Below are 20,743 nucleotides of genomic sequence, written 5' to 3'. Positions count from 1 at the left end.
ATACTGACCAAATAAAGCAAGGTGCATTTGGCAGCTTGTTATTTCATTGTGCTGGCAAAAAGCCCTGTGCTGAAGCACCAGTGTCCCGTACTAGCTTCCAGTGTCCCATATTAGCTTCCCTCTACACACATAATAGCCAAAACTGCTAAATCATGCTTATCTGTTGAGAAGTACAGTACACGACTAACATTAAATTTTATTTGTGTATATTTCTTTGGGCAGAAATGGAAATTTGGAATCAGTATGATTGAATCTGAATGAAGATTGCAACCGTGAACTGATGACTTTTTCTTGTTTTCACTGCTCTGTGTCCATCGCATAATTCTCATTCTATTATTTCACTTCTTTGACATTCACAGGAAACTGACACAGAGCAAAATATGAGACAATATTTCACAATATTCTTACATAATCATACCTTAAAAATAAATGTTTATTAGTAATGTTTCAGTGTCATTATTTCATTTCATTAGTAATCATATAAGCTGAAGAATTGTCTGTTAACATCATACTGTCCCTTAGTATTCACAAATGGCTAAGCATGGTTTAGCTTCCTTGTCTGCAAATTCCTACACACACATATCCCATGTTACACATAGATAGGGACGGTGCTTTACCATCATAGCAGTTTCTGCAGTCAAAAGCCGGCCTTCGAGAATTGGTGAGGACACTATGGCATTGTTTGGTTGGTGCATGGACCAGAGCAATTGTTTTATCTCTACTTCTGTCAAACTTTATAACATCACTTTTCCATTTTTTTCTCTAATTTAGCAAAGCATCGAACAACTTAGATCGTGCAACACTTATTCATCACTTTATCTTGCTTTTTTTGTCTTATTTTTAAAATACTAAATTGCTTTTCCCTCCAAAGATTTGTTTCAGCAACATACTAATTCAGGCCAGCAAATGATTTTTGTTTTTTGCAGTATAATTATTTTTGTTGAGTAGCATTAGCAGTCATTTCTATAGATGATTTAGCTGTCATATGTTATTAACTTTTTGATTTTTGAAACCATTTTAATAAATGTGGTTTTTTTCCATTGACAGCATACATTTTTTACTCTGTCTATTGTTTAAGTTTCTATGCTTCAAAAATTAATGGCACTTCCAGGTTATGACCAATGGGTCGTACTTTTGCAGCTGAGTTAAGTGTTGCACATTATGAGTTACTGATATGGGAGATATAAAGGCTTGCTTGTATTAACATACTGTTATCTACACCTTCACCCATGCTGAAAAGTAATGGGATAAGGAAAGTGCCCTCAAAAGATGTAGTCATTTTGTTGACTTTTAAGTGGGGTAATCTTTGATAGCTGTCCAGTTTGCAGAACCAAAACTGTGAGATAATACGTGCGCTGTCCTAGTCCAAATAGCTATGCCTAGCAAAGCTGTACAGGCTCAAACCTTCTCCCATTGCTTTCACTACAGAGCTAATTTTCTTTCAGGTTGCATCCAGATGTGGTGGACATCCAGTCCTATTCTAATGCATTTCTCCAGATACAGCACTACTAATGTCATTAACAGCAGACGCAGAGTTCAAACAAGTGCTTAAACTAATACTGCTTTGTGTATTTGCAGGAGATGTGACAAAACTCACCTTAACTTTTGAATTCTAGCAGTTATTAACAAAAGTGCTATATAGTTATACTAAAGTCTGCTTGACTAAATAAGTATTCCTATAAGAAAATCTGGCTGAAGTGCTGTTGTTGGATATTTTTATTTACTGCATGCCTAGTTCATGTTTACTTACTTTCAAAGTAGGATAAATCCATAAATAAATAAGCAAATAAAATCAAAAATCTAAATTTATAATTTTCATAAAACTGTTTCTGAAGATTTTCAGTTAAATTTGGATCACTTATTTACAATCAGAAATTCTGCTGTTCCTTTTTTGTTTGTAATTCAAGAATTATGATGCAATATAGTAGGACTCATTATTATATTTACAGTTGTGACATGTCAGTTTAATTGTTTCTCAGGGCTGTGAGTAATGCAGTATATGCATTGAAAAACATAGCTAAGGCTCCAGAAGGGGAAGGCTGTCCAAGATGTGGTGGCTATGTTTATGCTGCAGAACAAATGCTGGCCAGGGGAAGGGTGAGTTACATACTGTGTGATGCTGTTATGCAGTTCTCTTACATAAAATTGAGTTGCTTGTGTAATTATATAGAGGAGAGACCAACAAAAGATAAAACTGAAAGGTGGTGCAAAATCCTTTACAACTCTTGCTGATAGATAAAAAATCTAGTATTGTCAGCACAATTTAGACTGACTTAGTATAAATGAGTACCCGTATGTCATTATAAGAACAACAACACTTCACTTTCCAACAGATCTGTGCATGAGACACTACTTTCTAACTAAAGCAAATTACTTTAGATTTACAACCTGTCTGTCAAACAACATGTCTTATAATACATGAGACATGTGTGCTATAAAATCTTTATGGGCTCAGTGGCAAGAGATTGTGGATTTTTTTCAGGCTTTTAACCAAAGCCTTTTGAAATAGAAGCTTGCATTTTTAGGTCATATAGCTAGAGTAAAAATTCCATTTGTATGCTTAATAGTTATGTTAGTTGTTTAAATACTGCTCATAAAAATTGACTTATGAGTGAAGCTTTAGACCTAAAAATATATTTGTTATAGAGAAATCTTCAGAGGTCTGTTGAGTTTTTTCTGGCTGAATTGTACTTTGATCAGTTTGCTACCATAGTGTTGCTCATACTGTATTTATAGAGCAGACTATTCGCAATCATACATATTTCAAATTAGCAGGCTATAGTCACTGCATTTACTTTTGCTGATAATTGTCCAAAATATAGATTTGACCTAAAGTAAAAATATTGCTGGAAACTTTCAATTTCATCTTTTGATGTATGTGCCCTATATTAGAGACAAGAATGAATAATGCAGTTCAATTTTCTCCTCCATTTTGCATATTTGTGTCAAATGAAGGACAACATTTGTATGGTACATTGTAAATTTGACAGCACATTATGTAAATAGGAAAGATTAGTCTAGACTAATCTATAAAATGACACTGTAGGCTTACTGTGTCCATTATGTAGCCACTGATCAAACCAGAGTGTACTAATTCATTGCTCAAAGTAAGTGTGCTGATTTTGAAGTATTAAATATTTGCATACAATGCTGTAAAAAAATTCCTGTCTGAAAACTTTTAGATGTGGAGTAACTGGAGTGACATCACACTCACAAAAATATTGTAAAACTATGAATCTGTATAAATGTAAATTCAGTAGGTGTATATGTAAGTCAGAAAATTAATTATATGTGGGACAAAAGAATACTTATACAGAGGAAAATAAGAATATTTATTTACACACTGTTAGAATCAGAGCAAGACTAGCAGACATCAGACTGAAAACAGCGTTAATTCTTGAACTTTGGAAACTGGCAGTTCCTTCATCAGGAAAAAAAGAAGATGTGGGAAGAGAAAAAGTTGGCAGAAGTCACAAGCTACACATAGAGCAAAATGTCACAAATAAGTTGACACAAGTATGCAAAAGTAATGATTAATGACATTGTGATTAGTTCCATTTCATTACAAGCCACTTACATCTCTCGAGCATAACGTTCTGGGCAACTTCCATTTATACGTTAAGTGATAATATGTTTTAAATCTTACTGTTCCCTCTCTTGTTCTGCTCTCTCATCACAGGAAGCCCCAGTTTCAAAAGCTCGGTACCTGATAGCTTCCCCTATTTATATTTCTTACAACGTCATTCTGGTTATTGCACTTTCAGCAAATGGAAACCATGCACTCTTATTGTGTACAATGCAGTGTTCCTTATTTTACACTGTATATTTATGTTATTTAATCACTTCTGTGTTATTAAGAGAAAGAAAACTCTGGAAACATTTGCTCTGTTAATAGGAAAACCATACATAACAAAGACAACGTGATGTTCATATACGTGTAAATCACATAAGATGTAAAGTGAACATTTGGTACCTAAAAGAATATACACCACAAATTTTGATAAGGCTTATGTCTTATATGCACTACGGTCTTGTGGGAGCAGTCCTCTGACACAGATATATACATACTACTAGCCAGTTTATTGTAGATAAAACACAAATATTGGTAATGGATGAATGTCAACAGAATATTACTTCTTGCACTGTAGTAATATGGTTTTCCTGATAATGTCTTAAATAGAAGAAGGAAACATAGTACAAACAGTTTTAACTGAATAGCAGAACATCTTACCTGCAAATACTCATAATGAGGACAGCACATCTCTAACTTATACACATACTATGTTTCATTTACTAGCTGTTGATCAGTCTTTAATCTTAATTAATTAATAGTCAGCTTACCCATGTATGGATTCAGATAACACTCAACCAAATAATTATTATGGTGTCAACTGTTAGAAAATTTTATAGTTCGCATTATTTGTAGGCCTATTATCATAATGTACCAGTAATTCGTAAAAAGAACCTACAGCTATTCCCAATTAGGAAGCCCAATGCTTAACAAAAGAGTTCAAAGAACCTGCTAGGTAGCAGCCAAGGTTGAGGCACAGAGAGTGCTGAGAGTTACACGAGCCTAAGATGTCCTTATCCAAAGTGAACATGGAAGGAAGGCAGATTTCTGAATGGATTGATATTATTTGCGTTGATCCATTGAGGATGGTACAATTATCACCAAAGTGGAGATTGAACAGTTGAATACAGCATATGAGATTCAAATTTCTGATGTCTTAATATTTATGTAGTTTCCAGTCTTGCCCAGCTTGTATATCCTCTACTTGGAAATTTTCTTATCTTCGGGTGTCAATTTCAAGAGTCTGATCTTGAGAGCAAAAGCTGTCTTTGGAAATAGAGTGTCCTAATGTGAATCATATTTGTAATTCTGAACAAAGAGCTTTTTCTATTGTGCAGTTCAACTTCAGAACTTTCTAGCAGCTTGAATAGTATTTTCCTGTGTTTAATCTATACTGTTTTTGTGTAATTCTTTGCAAGAAGTTGCTACAAGCATCTACATCTACATCCCTACTCCGCAAGCCACCTGGCGGTGTGTGGCGGAGGGTACTTTGAGTACCTCTATCGGTTCTCCCTTCTATTCCAGTCTCGTATTGTTCGTGGAAAGAAAGATTGTCGGTATGCCTCTGTGTGGGCTCTGATTTCTCTGATTTTATCCTCATGGTCTCTTCACGAGATATACTCCTCGGTAAAGGTATGTTCTCGAAACTTCAACAAAAGCCCATACCGAGCTACTGAGCGTCTCTCCTGCAAAGTCTTCCACTGGGGTTTATCTATCATCTCCATAACGCTTTCGCGATTACCAAGTGATCCTGTAACGAAGCGCGCTGCTCTCCGTTGGATCTTCTCTATCTCCTCTATCAACCCCATCTGGTACGGATCCCACACTGGTGAGCAATATTCAAGCAGTGGGCGAACAAGCATACTGTAACCTACTTCCTTCATTTTCGGATTGCATTTCCTTAGAACTCTTCCAACGAATCTCAGTCTGGCATCTGCTTTACCGACGATCAACTTTATTTGATCATTCCATTTTAAATCATGCCTACTCCCAGATAATTTATGGAATTAACTGCTTCCAGTTGCTGACCTGCTACATTGTAGCTAAATGATAAAGGATCTTTCTTTCTATGTATTCGCAGCTCATTACACTTGTCTACATTGAGATTCAATTGCCATTCCCTGCACCATGCGTCAATTCGTTCCCGATCCTCCTGCATTTCAATACAATTTTCCATTGTTACAACCTCTCGATATACCACAGCATCATGTGCAAAAAGCCTCAGTGAACTTCCAATGTCATCCACACAGCCATTTATGTATATTGTGAATAGCAACGGTCCTACAACACTCCCCTGCAGCACACCTGAAATCACTCTTACTTCGGAAGACCTCTCTCCATTGAGAATGACATGCTGCATTCTGTTATCTAGGAACTCTTCAATCCAATCACACAATTGGTCTGGTAGTCCATATGCTCTTACTTTATTCATTAGACGACTGTGGGGAACTATATCGAACGCTTTGCGGAAGTCAAGAAACGCGGCATCTACTTGGGAGCCCGTGTCTATGGCCCTCTGAGTCTTGTGGACGAATAGCGCGAGTTGTGTTTCACACGATCGTCTTTTTCAAAACCCATGCTGATTCATACAGAGTAGATTTCTAGTCTCTAGAAAAGTCATTGTACTCGAACATAATACGTGTTCCAAAATTCTACAACTGATCGATGTTAGAGATATAGGTCTATCGTTCTGCACATCTGTTCGATGTCCCTTCTTAGAAATGGGGATGATCTGTGCCCTTTCCCAATCCTTTGGAACGCTACCTCTTCTAGAGACCTACGGTACACCGCTGCAATTTCGAATTCATTGCACGCCTCTCGCATAGCCCTCCTCACATTACATTTCGCTTCGCGTAATTTTTGTTTGTCTGCAGGGCTTTGGCTATGTTTATGTTTGCTGTGAAATTCCCTTTGCTTCCGCAGCAGTTTTCTAACTCGGTAGTTATACCATGGGGGCTCTTTTCCATCACTTACGATATTGCTTGGCACATACTCATCTCATGCATATTGTACAATGGTTTTGAACTTTGTCCACTGATCCTCAACACTATCTGTACTTGAGACAAAACTTTTGTGTTGAGCCATCAAGTACTCTGAAATCTGCTTTTTGTCACTTTTGCTAAACAGAAAAATCTTCCTGCCTTTTTTAATATTTTTATTTACGGCTGAAATCATCGATGCAGTAACCACTTTATGATCACTAATTCCCTGTTCTGCGTTAACTGTTTCAAATAGTTCATGTCTGTTTGTCACCAGAAGGTCTAATATGTTATCGCCACGAGTCAGTTCTTGCTCAAGGTAGTTTTCAGGTAATGCACTTAAAAAGATTTCACTGGATTCTTTGGCCCTGCCACCCACTATAAGCGTTTGAGTCTCCCAGTCTATATACGGCAAATTAAAATCCCCACCCAGACCTATAACATGGTCAGGAAATCTACTCAAAATATTTTCCAAATTTTCCTTCAGGTGCTCTGCCACAACAGCTGCTGAGCCAGGGTGCCTATAGAGACATCCAATTACCATGTTTGAGCCTGCTTTAACCGTGACTTTCACCCAAATTATTTCACATTTGGGATCTCCTTCAATTTCCTTAGATACTATTGTACTTTTTATCGCTATAAACATGCCTCCCCCTTCGCTGTCCAGTCTGTCTCTGCAGCATACATTCCAATGGTGGAATCCATCTTCATACTATATTTTATTGCTTTCTGCTCCTGTCACATTCTGCCTTTTCCAATCCAACTCTGTGAGAACAAAATACTGATTTTGGAGAGTGGAAAATATTCAACCATTTTTCTTAAGTAAATGCCTATACCACAGTGGTAAGAAGATTTACATTCCTTAACAGAACAAAATACTGATTTTGGAGAGTGGAAAATATTCAACCATTTTTCTTAAGTAAATGCCTATACCACAGTGGTAAGAAGATTTACATTCCTTAACAGTTGCATCAGTATTCATACTTAAGTACTTTTTCCTATTTCATGCTATCCTATTTTATATTATGCTTCCCATGTTTACAGCTCCTTTCATATTCAATTCATTCTTGAATGCTTCTCTGTTAAGGAAAATTATTTACAGCTAATCATAAATTTCGTACATTTGGTCCTTTAGTAAAGTAAACATTGTTGTCTTAAAACCAAGAAAAAAACATGATTCTTTATCTTCCCCAAAGGAATATATTTTTACTACTTATGCTTGTATCTTGTAATTCTGTGCTATTATGTAAATGTCATTCAATGAATTTTAGGGTTACTCACATTTGTTCCAATTTTTTACTACCATTAGTAATATCAGGTGAAGAGTAGAATTACAAAATATCCAAAAATGTCTCTTCAACTTTAAGAACTGTTTTTTTCTGTAATTTTAAATACAGAGCAGAGGAAGGCTGTAATCATGTAATTTGAGAATTTCCAGTGTGTGAAGTGCTGCAAGTGTTGTTCATTATGTGCAATATAGATGTGAATGTCCCCCCACACAACAGGGCTGGCATAAGACCTGCTTCAAGTGCATTCAATGCAGCCGTGCCTTGGACTCCACCACGCACAATGATGGCCCAGACAAAGAGATTTACTGTAAAGGTAGGCTGCAGTCTGTGGCCTGTAATAAGCTGACTCAGGATACAGGTTGCTATAGAAAACACTTTGCGTGTTGCACATCATCAATGCTCTCATCAAACAGATAAAAAGTTGTTGATTCAGTTTCATGGCAAACATTCAACCATGTCATTTTTATGATGCATTTAATATTTCATGCCACTCAGACACATAATTTTTACTAATGTCAAACTCCTTTCCTGGAAGAGTTTCTATATTATCTTACAAACAAATTTGTTGCCTCAACAGCAACTCTTCATTTTTATGTTTCTACTTTTCATGTGTGAAAGTGGTGTTAGTATTTGTTTCCCAGTGTTTCACTTTACAGTTCTGAGACTGCTATCATTATACCATTCTAAATAAATATTGCAATCACATTTCAAGACTTCATATGCTGTACTTTTTATATCTCTTGGAACACCCTGTATATAAAAGAATGGCTTCCTTTGTCTCATCTGAAATTATGAGAGCAGGATATGTTTGCAAATACATTCACATTTTCTGGAATCACAAAAACTGAAGAAAAGAGTGTTTAGATACAATTTATTTGTGCTAAAATATTACTGCAAGCCATCTGTATCCTGACCAGCAGTGAACTGAAATTTTGGCTTGACACTGCATTCTTTATGCTTTGTGGTTTTTTTTAATTGAATGTTTTCCACTGAGGATTTAGCTGTATACCATTAAACTGTATCACAGCTTAGCTACAGTTTTTACACGTGAATGTTGTTTTTGTGTGTGCCACATAACTTTTTCCTTAAATTTTCTGCACATATTTCAGATTAAAAATAAGCTGGAGTATTCACATGAACCAGCCACAGATTTTATAACAGGGTGCTGATGCTTTTCTAATGAGTTCTTCTTCTTCTTCTTCTTTTCACTGTATTTTGGCCAGTATTCTAGGAGACAGGAAAATCAAGAAAGGAGATGACATACATGAAGAACTCATCTTACAAGTACATCATAACTTTCTATTTATTTAGAAAAAATTCAACAGGACAGTATTGGCTTTCCATTACACCTTTCCCTTTGAATTTATTGCATTACAGTGTGATTACCAGAAAAGTAATCAAACTGATTATATCTTGGCCACAACATAAAATTATCATTCCTGAATTCATTATTTTCAAGGGTTGGCACAGGGAATGCTTCAAATGTGCAGAATGTTCGAAACGACTGGACTCTGTCAATTGTTGTGAAGGACCTGATAAGGACATTTACTGCAAAGGTGTGTAAGGAGTAGGAGCTGTGATTCCCACAATCAATGTAAACTCTTTGTTCAGTGCTGAAATGACCTAATATTTTCATCTAGTGAAGAGTGTTGCTGTGCATTGTAACTACTAGGACCTAGAACTGTACATAGATTACTTGTGGGTGTTGTAGCTAATATTATTTACTTAATTGTGTAACGTAGTTCTGCAACTATCACACATCACTTTAATGAATGTAAAAGATGTGTTCACAAAACGAACATTGCTTCATATTTTTGACTAAATTAACAGAAATGTGTGATTTAATGTAGTAAGGCTACAATTGAGAACACAGCAGAGTGTAAAATCATTGTTGGTGTGCTGTTTGTATGATGTGCTTTTGTTGTTCTGTTTACAGTTTCATAACACTGGCTTCTGTGAAACTAACAGTTTGATATACACATTCTTTTAAATGGGTAGTCTGTTGCCTGCATTTAATTTGTTTTTGTAACAACAATATTTAAAGATATTATAAGAAGGAAAGTTGCTACTCATCATATAGCGGAGATGCTTACTCGCAGATAGGCCGACAAAAAACTCTCACAATTAAAGCTTTGGCCATTAAGCATCAACAATACAAACACACACACACACACACACACACACACACACACACACACACACACACACACACACACACACGCCATTTGTGTGTGTGTGTGTGTGTGTGTGTGTGTGTGTGTGTGTGTGTGTGTGTGTGTGTGTGTGTGTGTGCGCGTGTGTGTGTGTGTGGGAGAGGGGGGCGGGGGGGGGAGGGGGGGCGCATGCTTATGTATGTCTATTGTTGATGGCCTTAATGGCCAAAAGCTTTAACTGTGAGACTCAGCATCTCCACTATATGATGAGTAGCAACTTTCCTTCTCATAACATTGTTACATTCCATGCTGGATTTTCCATTGTTCAGTATTTGAAGATTAGTGATATGTACAAAAGTGTTACATTTTAGTGTCCAGAAGAACTTATTAATAATGTTAAACATCTAAAGCATAAATGCAGACTTATGAAAGGCCTGCTTTCGTGTTTTAAGTAAGTGCTTACAAATCTGTTCATAATTCTGCATGAAGTTTACTGTATAAAGGAATATCAGTGTATTAATTGGTTCTAATGTACATCATGTTGTCCTGCAGTCTGCTATGGTAAGAGATTCGGCCCCAAGGGTTATGGATATGGCCAAGGAGGTGGTGCTCTACAGAGCGATGCTGTAGCTAATGGGTATGTAGCAAGTAAGAGTGAAAAGTCCTTCACGGCTCAGAAGAAGATGACTCCAGCTGGGTAGCTCATACTTTTAATATTCAAACTTTCAGTTTCTGGAAACACGTGTTTGCAATAATTTCATCATTAATCATACACAACACTGAAGTTATGGCTGGAATGATCTAATCTGAACCTGAAGGCAGTTTTATTGCCAGTTATATTACAGTGCAGATTTTCTCTTTTTTGTCACACAGTTTGCTATGGGAAACGCTTTGGTCCACGAGGGGTCGGGCATGGAGGAGGGTTTACAATTGGTCTTACATCAGACATAACAGATGAGAGGTAGCTCATGTGATAAAATCCCCTAAAGGAACTTGTAGAAGCTGCATGGATGCAACATCACGATCTTCTCTGTAGATACAGCATTACTGAGACCCTGTGGTGCGTGCTATCAGAAGCACAAAATCACAGAAATTTTTGCTGTCAATACCTCTGATTGGTTTTCATTTTCAGTTTTGTTTTTGTGTATCATAGACCTCATGTTTTTATGAAGTTGGGCATTTTGTATGGTGCACAATTTTTCTTAGCATGCAGCCATTCCTTTTGCATTTTGCACTTCTCTTGTTATTTCCTCCCCTTTTAGTGTGTGGTAGTTTTTTGTATATATGGTGTACATTCATGTTTTCCCTATGGTAGCCATAAATTTTAATGATTTTTAGGACTTTTCACCTAAAATATATATATATATTTTTAAATTTCGCAACATACATCAACTTTCTTTTGTGATATAGTCATTATGAAATGTTTACTTATGTTTATAAATCATATTCTGTAATTTTAAAACTAACATTTTTGTAATTATATGTACATAAGAAACATTGTCCTCTTGAAAACTATTTTTGCAGTGTTAATCTCAGCTATTTCCAATTTATTATATTATATTTGCAAAGAATATATAAAGCAATGTTGAAATTTCATTAGAAATAGATAACATGATTTGCTTATGAAAATATTATGTAGCAAATGCAACTCTGGCAGTGCAGAAATTCTGAAATGTTAAACTACTAGAATCATATCTTCTAGTTGTAAAGATTAAGACTGAAATACCACACATTATTTCACAGATTAGAAAGCAGTCTATCACTTTTGATCAGTTTCCAAGTTAGATTATCAATGAATGTATTAGTGTAATTCGTACATGAGTTTCCTCAAGTGGCTTTCTAACATGAAGTTCTTCATATATAGTACCCCAAAACTGCATCCAATGCAATCCAACATATAGGCACATACTCAGAAAATTCAAACATATATGATTAGTCAGATTGATACTTTTCATACATTTCATATTTTGATACTTTATACATTTCGTATTATGCGTGACTATGATGCAGCAGAATAGAGTCTGTACCACCCAGTATAAGTATTATGTTTGTTGAACATTATTCAGTGACTATGCCAATTAAAAACTTGTTTGCTTACATTTCCAGTGAAATAACTGCACCTAAGACCACTGTGATTGATACTGCTGTGATCAAGGCACCTCCAGGAAAAGGTTGCCCTCGTTGTGGTGGTGTTGTTTACGCAGCTGAACAAGTGCTTGCGAAGGGCCGTGTAAGTATTGTACCATGGCATTATTACTATACTCACCTTAGAAAAAGCAGTTCAAATGGGAAGGAAAGAATGGGTGTAATAGTCAGAGGGAAAAAGAGTAGGAAACACACTATAATTTGTACTGGGACTGTATGTTTGCGCAATAGATTTATTCAAACCATTATAGGCAAAATTTGGCTGTATAGCCATTTTCATGAATATATGTCATGTTGCACTCAAACAACAACCAGGGCATTTACTTGTGCAATATATCTCTATTTAAGCACATGACTAAATCAGTAGCAGTGCAAGAACAATATGGCGTTCAAGTCAAATAATAAAATAATGAATATCACACAAAATTTTGTGCATGTCAAGTCATAAAATAAAATAATGACTGGTCACCATCACACAGTCCTCTGGGCCTAATTGGGAAGTTATGCTCACATACAATCTCAATGGAAACATTGTAGTCTTTCAAAGAAATTTCAACTTACTATGGAACCAAATCTGAAAAGAACTAATAGTAAAGTCACACAGTGCAGTTACAGTACAAAAAAAAGCTGAAGGTCACTTTCAAAATTTAGAGAATAACTGCTATATTGTATATCATCTATTTCCAAGGACATGAGTCTATAGTTAACTTTTTTACCAATAATTCATCTGATTTGTTTCTTTCTTAAAATATCAGGCGGGCTACAATGGTTTTGTGACAATCAAGTTCCAGAATCTATGAAATTCAAACATGAACATTTTTGCACAATATCTTTGATGTGTTTGAGAATAAAAGTTTTCTAAATTTTTGCTGATAGCATTAGGCAGATCTTAGCTCTTTCGTTTTTTGGGGGGGAGGGGGGAGGAATCAGTTACTTGACTGAGAGTATACTGGAGATATTTCCTGATAATGATTATTGTCCACCAGTTGTGTAATGACTGCTACTGATAAAAGTACACTTTTAGACTGAATAAGACTAATTTTCACAGTATGTACAGCAAATCCAGTTCCTTCTTGAGCCTGATTAATAGCATTTTGTGAGATTATACACCATCTAACCCCAGAACAAAAATGGAATTCTGGTATCGAATGTAAGAAAAGTTTGATTCTAGGTAGTCAAAATACATATTTAATTTCGTAGCATGGAAAGCAATCATTTGTTTGGAGCTTCCTCATCAAGATTCCTTTAACAAAAACTCATTGTTCAAGGATTCCCACAATTTTTCAAGGATAGTATTGCAACTGCTGTGTATTAATATAAATCATAACTAATATGATGTGTTGTGGACTGCTTGGGAGAAGTCATATTCAAATCCCTGTACAGCTGTTCTCATTTAGATCTTTTCCAATTTTATTAAATAACTTCAGGAAAGTGCTGGAATGGTTCATTCATTAGAATACAAGTGTAACTGAGATAATGCTTGAGCTTGAACTGTCTTGATTTAAAAAAAATTAAACACTAAAAATGAAAGAATATATCAAATGATTGCTATTTATTCATTGCTAAATGTCAGTTATACTGTCTTGTAACTAATAAACTAATGTTTCATTTTCTTTATTCAGGAATGGCACCGGAAGTGTTTTAAATGTCGTGACTGCACTAAAACCTTGGACTCCATCCTGGCCTGTGATGGGCCAGACCGTGATGTCTACTGTAAGACCTGTTATGGAAAAAAGTTTGGTCCCCATGGTTATGGATTTGCTTGTGGCTCTGGATTTTTGCAGACTGATGGTTTAACGTAAGCATTAATGATTTATTATATGAGGCACATTGAGAAAGTAAGTTTCCTGATGTTGTTCCCTTTAAAGCAGACGTATTTAGCTAGGAAAATTGGGCGTGTGCAACAGATCTATGACGTGACAATCAGATGCCCGTTGGGCACGTGCCACCTGGTGCCAGTAGCAGAGCAGCAGTGCCCTGAAATGGTGTCTGTTATTCCTTCTCTCACTGCCTTTGAGATTCGGTCAGTGATAAGGTTCCTTAATGCATAAAACATAGTGCCCATTGAAATTCATCATCAGGTCTATGGGTAGAACATCATGAGCAAACAGATGGTGTGTCTCTGTTGTAGGGTTTTTTTCTGAGGGTCATCAAACTGTTCATAGTGAAAAGTACAGTAAATAACATTCCTTCATCAATGATCACACGGCTGAGCTGGTGTGGCAGTGCAACCTGGAGCTCACTTCATGATAACAGAGCTCAGCAGCCATTTTCCACATATGTCATGACCCTTGTTGCTTGAAATTGTCATTCAGCACCTGCTGTTCAAGAAACTGTGTGCCAGAGGGGTGCCAAAAAGCACAAAACGAAACACTTTGGAGCAGCACTGACATTTCTGCAGCAGTATCATGATGACATGATGAGTTCCTCAACAGGATCGTCACAGGCAATGATATGTGGATTTCTCACTTGATCCCAGAAACCGAGCAGCAGTCAATGCATTGGCATCATAGTGGATCTCTGGTCAAAATGAAATTCAAACAGACTGTTTTAGTGCAGGAAATGATGTGCACAGGGTTCTGGGACAGGAAGGTCATTCTGCACTCATAGACTTCCTACCCAGAGGTGAAACAGTGAATGCTGACTATTACTGTGAAAACTGTGAAGTGTCATTCAGAACAAGAGGCATGCTTGCTGCAGGTGTTGTGTTGCTACATGACAATGCTCATCCCCATACAGATCAGTGTACAGCAGTTGTTTTCCAGAAGTTCAACTGGGAAGTGTTTGATCATCCAGTCCTGATCTTGCTCCCAGTTATTTCCATCTTGTCTTATACCTCAATAAATTTCTATCCTCTGGCCAGCATTTCGACAATTATAAAGAGCTGAAGATGATTGTCGCATGCTGGTTCCATTTACAGGTGGTAGACTTCTATGACACATGAATAAAAAATTGAAAATTTGTGGTAAGGTCATATGGGACCAAACTGCTGAGGTCATCGGACCATAAGCCTACACACTACTTAATCGAACTTAAACTAACTTACACCATGGACCACACACACACACAAACTCATGCCCAGTGAAGGACTCAAACCTCCGACGGGGGGGAGCCGCACGGGCTGACAAGGCACCTCAGACCTCGCGGCTACCCTGCACAGCTATGACACAGGAATACAAAAGTTGATCCCACACTATGACAAGTGTCTCAATTCTTTTGGTGACTATGTCAAAAAATAGCACAAACATTGCTGTACCTGTTTCCAATAAAGTTTCTCATGTAACTATGTTGTCTTTGTTTTAAAAAAATATGGAAACTTACTTTCTGGACATGCCTTGCACTTTATGTGTAGTATATCTGTGCAGGGGATATAACGCAATAAACAAAACTGCTACTTGTAAGGTAACAGCAAGCTTAGGCATGTACATGCGTGCGTGTGCACGTGCGTGCATGGTCGCACCCACACACGCACATGCGCACACACACACACACACACACACACACACACACACACACACACACACACACACACACACACACACAAGAAAGTGATGGAAATGATAATTTTTCAAACTAGGGGTTCCTTCTTCAGCATGTTGTTGTTCTTTTATATTCTCTCTACTTTGGCCATTGTCAATTTTTTGCTGCCCACATAGGAAAACTCATAAACTACTTTTAGTGTCTCATTTTGTAACCTGATTACCACAGCATTGTCAGATTTAATTTGACTGTATTCCATTGCCTTTGTTTTAATTTTGTTGATGTTGATCTAATTACATCTTTTCAAGACAGTATCTACTATGTTCAATTTTTTTTACAAGTCATTTGCCGTCTGAATGGAAGTACAATCTCATCGGTAAAAATCAAAGTTTTCATTTCTTCTTCACGAACTTTAATTCCCTTTCCAGTTATCTGCTTGGTTTCCTTTACTATTTTCTCAGTGTAGAGACTGAATAATGCTGGGGATAAAGTACAATCCTGTCTGACTCTCTTCTCAACAAGTGCTTCCCTTTCATGTCCTTCAACTCCTATAACTGCCATCTGGTTTTTGTATAAGCTGTGGATGATCTTTCACTTCTTGTATTTTATTCCTGCTACATTCAGAATTTTGAATAGAACATTCTAGTCAAGATTGTCAAAATCTTTCTCTAGATTTACACATGCTTTAAATATTGTTTTACCTTTCTTCAACATATCTTCTAAGGTAAGTCACAGAAACAATACTGCCTTTGTGTTCCTATATTTCTCTGGAACTAAGGTTGGCTTCTACTAGTAATTCCATTCTTCTGTAAATAATTCATGTCAGTATTTTGCAACCATGACTTATTAAACTGATCATTTGTTAGTATTCACACCTGTCAGCACTTCCTTCTTTGGTATTGGTATTATTACTTCTTGAAGTCTGAGGATATTTCGCCTATGTCATATACCTTCACACCAGGTGGAATAGTTTTTTTGTGGCTGGCTCTCCTAAGGATCGCAATAATTCTAAAGGAATGTCATCTACTCAAGAGGCTTACTTCCACTTAGGTCTTTAAGTGCTCTGTTAAATTCTTCTTGCAGCATCTTATCCCCCGTCTCATCACCATTTACTTTTCCAGCATTCAAGAAGGGAAAATTGGATGAATGAGACTATAAATGGATTAAAATGGATTGTAATAGAATAGGACAAGTTAGAAAGCAACAATGAAATCGTGTTTCTCAGTTTTATTTGCGAACAGTTAGTGTCTTACAGCCAGCTTATCATAGGAATAAAATACTAATTTGATGGATTTGTTGCAGGATATTACTGTTATACTTGTTTTTCACACATGTGCATTCTGTAAGACTGTTGTCTGTGGGTCATGTTTTATTTTTGTTAACTACAAGTATTTTTCCACAACAGGGAAGAGGAGATTTCTGCGTCAAGGCCATTCTACAACCCAGACACAACTTCAATAAAGGCTCCAGCTGGCCAAGGCTGTCCAAGGTGTGGAGGTGCAGTATTTGCCGCTGAACAACAACTGGCAAAGGGAACGGTATGCAACATGTTTTGAATTGAGATGTTTGTTGTCACTCAGTAACCATGATACAAATTTTAATCTGATGCTCAGATCCAGTGATATAACACCGTAGTAGTTTCAGAAGTTCCTGAACCCAACATTACTTGGAAAATATGTCAGATAAATTTTCATGAAAAACATTTTATTTCTATTTGATGTATGCATGTCAAAACACATTTCAAATGAAAATATTTTGTCAGAAAATATTAATTATATACATATAATTGAAAGAGTAAAGGCAACTGCTTGAGTCATTGAGTGTTTATTGTTGTTCTTGTTGTTGTGGTCTTCAGTCCAAAGACTAGTTTGATGCAGGTCTCCATACTACTCTATCCTGTGCGAGGCTCTTCATCTCCAAATAGCTATTGCAACCTACATCCTTTTGAATCTGCTTACTGTAAAACTTAGCGACCCTTTGATGTCTCAGAATGTGTCCTATCAACTGACCCCTTCTTTTGGTCAAGTCGTGCCACAAACTTCTTGTCTCCTCAATTCTATTCAGTACCTCCTCATTAGTTATGTGATCTACCCATCTAACCTTTGGCATTCTTCTGCAGCCTTAGCAAATTTCTCTTCTTCAGAAATGCTTTCCATGCTATTTCCAGCCTACGTTTCATATCCTCCCTACTTCAACTATCATCTGTTATTTTGCTGCCCAAATAGCAAAATTCATCTACTACTTTAAGTGCCTCATTTCCTAGTCTAATTCCCTTAGCATCACCTGATTTAATTTGACTATGTTCTATTATCCATGTTTTGCTTTTGTTGATGTTCATCTTACATCCTCCTTCCAAGACAATGTCTATTCCGTTCAACTGCTCTTCCAAGTTCTTTGCTATGTCTGACAGCATTACAATGTCCTCAGCAAACCTCAGAGTTTTTATTTCTTTTCCCTGAACTTTAATTCGTACTCCAAACTTTTCTTTGGTTTCCTTTACCTCTTGTTCAACATTCAGATTGAACAGCATCAAGGATAAACTACAACCCTGTCTCATTCCCTTCTCAACCACTGCTTCCCTTTTGTGCCCCTTGACTCTTATTACTGCTGTCTGTTTTCTGTACAGTTCGTAAATTCCCTAAGTCTACAAATGCTGTAAATGTAGGTTTGCCTTTCCTTAACCTATCTTCTAAGATATGTCGTAGGAACAGTGTTGCCTTGCATGTTCCTACATTTCTCCAGAATCCAAACTGGTCTTCTACAAGGCTTGTACCAGTTTTTCCATTCTTCTGTAAAGAATTTGTGTTAGTATTTTGCCACCATGACTTATTAAACTGATAGTTTGTTATTTTTCACACCTGACAGTAATTGTTTTCTTTGAAATTTGAATTATTACATTCTTCTTGAAGTTGGAGGGTATTTTGCCTGCCTCATACATCTTGTACACCAGATGTAATAGTTTTGTCAAGGCTGGCTCTCCCAAGGCTGCCAGTAGTTCAGACAGAATATTGTCTACTCCTAGGGCCTTGTTTCAACTTAGATCTTTCAGAGCTATGTGAAATTCTTCTCGCAGTATCATATCTCCCATCTCATTTTCATCTATATCCACTTCCCTTTCTATAATACTGCCTTCAAGTTTGTTTCAACCTCTGTATACCCCTTCCACCTTCCAGCTTTCCCTTCCTTGCTCAGGACTGGTCTCCTATCTGAGCTCTTGAAATTCATAGAGCTATTCTCTTTTCCCCAAAGGCCACCTTAGTTTTCCTATTGTGATATCTATCTTTCACCTAATGAAACATGTTTTTAAATCCTTACATTTGTCCTCTAACCATCCCTCCTGAGCCATTTTACGCTTGCTGTCAATCTGATATTTTAAATGTTTGTATTCTGTTTTGCCTGCTTCATTTGCTGAATTTTTATATTTTCTCCTTTCATCAGTTAAATTTAATATATCTTGTGTTACCCAAGGATTTCTACTATACCTTGTATTTTTACCTATTTGATCCTCCACTGCCTTCCCTATTTCATCTCTTACAGCTACCCATGTGACTTTTACTGTATTCCTTTCCCATGTTCTAGTCAACCATTGTCTAATTGCTCTCTCTGAAACTCTCAACAACCTCTGGTTTTTTCTACATCCATACTCTGCAAGCCACCTAACGGTGTGTGGCAGAGGGTACCTTGAGTACCTCTATCTTTCAGCATATCCAGGCCCCATCTCATTAATTTCTGACCTTTTTCCAATTTCTTCAGTTTTAATCTACAGTTAATAAGCAATAAGTTGTGGTCAGTTACACAACCTTCTTTTGTGAATCTTAAACCAAGTGTTAGCAATAACAACAATATGCGAATTGTGGGTCCACCTCAATGCAAAACAATTTTGTCATTTATTTAGACCCCAAACTAGTTTCAGCAACAAATATCACCATCATCAGTGGGTTCTTTAATTCTAAAACATGCAGAAATAACATAATTATACAACATTTTAAAACATTATTACATGTGTAGTGTCTGTTTTTTTCTGCAAATACTTTCATAATACATTATTTACTATACATCACAGCATGGTTTTAAAATTGTTGTCACTGTCTGAGACATATTTTCTGTAATTTTCTGTTGCCCCTTTTCTCGGCATACGTCATGTCATCTGCAACTTTGAGAGTGACTTTTAGTAAACAAATACAAGAAGGTGAACTTATGTATGTCAGTGTTATACACTTTGGATTGCAGTAGTGTTGCGGATACAGTTTTGGTGTGTACTAGGTTGTTACACAGTTTTTATGTGCTCATGTTCATTGGACAGTTTGCCACTACTTTTATATACAAAAAAACATAACTTTTGCATTTCGTTCATAATCCAAAACATTACAAGATCTTGCTGTTCGCATGTGTCGCAAGAAATGTATCGCATGTTGTAAGAAGGCTATGAAAATTGTAACGAGAGTTCTAATGACTTCTGCCCCTTATATATGCCTCTCTGTGTGATGGGGGAGTTTTCTGTTCTGTTTCATGTGTCAGTTCTCTCAGAATAGTAAATAGTATGTTATTGTAAAGTGTTGTGTTTGTGATTATTACATTTTTCCCTCCCACTATAGCCTTTTGTATGTAATAATTTTCTTCTATTGTTAGGTGTTGGTATAAACTGTTATTGCATTTCAGAATGTGTAGATCACTTTCTATATTAGTGGGGTTATTGTTTTTGTTCATTAGGAGTTCTGTGGAAGTGGAATGTGTGCTGTCACTCTTTAGAGCTCTCTTGTGCTCTGTGTACCTCTTTCAGGAATTTTTGCTTCTACACTCCTGGAAATGGAAAAAAGAACACATTGACACCGGTGTGTCAGACCCACCATACTTGCTCCGGACACTGCGAGAGGGCTGTACAAGCAATGATCACACGCACGGCACAGCAGACACACCAGGAACCGCGGTGTTGGCCGTCGAATGGCGCTAGCTGCGCAGCATTTGTGCACCGCCGCCGTCAGTGTCAGCCAGTTTGCCGTGGCATATGGAGCTCCATCGCAGTCTTTAACACTGGTAGCATGCCGCGACAGCATGGACGTGAACCGTATGTGCAGTTGACGGACTTTGAGCGAGGGCGTATAGTGGGCATGCGGGAGGCCGGGTGGA

The 20,743-nt window shown here is 36.9% G+C and overlaps 1 protein-coding gene across 4 annotated transcripts in view; it reads left to right on the top strand.

The window, feature by feature from the left end:
- The window catches only part of LOC126199288 (muscle LIM protein Mlp84B-like), a 54,008-nt gene that overhangs the window by 21,284 nt on the left and 11,981 nt on the right, over positions 1-20,743 (top strand). Inside the window, exons 4-9 of one of the 4 annotated variants that reach the window (XM_049936101.1) lie at positions 1,980-2,097; positions 9,298-9,394; positions 10,865-10,952; positions 12,098-12,221; positions 13,759-13,934; positions 17,022-17,154. In XM_049936101.1, the coding sequence (XP_049792058.1) occupies positions 1,980-2,097; positions 9,298-9,394; positions 10,865-10,952; positions 12,098-12,221; positions 13,759-13,934; positions 17,022-17,154 (736 nt within the window). Of the gene's footprint in view, positions 1-1,979; positions 2,098-8,054; positions 8,152-9,297; positions 9,395-10,543; positions 10,629-10,864; positions 10,953-12,097; positions 12,222-13,758; positions 13,935-17,021; positions 17,155-20,743 lie in introns of all 4 variants that reach the window. The other 3 variants (XM_049936103.1, XM_049936102.1, XM_049936104.1) reach the window with 3 other exon arrangements.

The sequence above is a fragment of the Schistocerca nitens genome, chromosome 8, assembly GCF_023898315.1.
Source record: "Schistocerca nitens isolate TAMUIC-IGC-003100 chromosome 8, iqSchNite1.1, whole genome shotgun sequence".
Classification (NCBI taxonomy): Eukaryota; Metazoa; Arthropoda; class Insecta; order Orthoptera; family Acrididae; genus Schistocerca; species Schistocerca nitens.
This window is presented reverse-complemented; position numbering and strand designations above follow the sequence as displayed.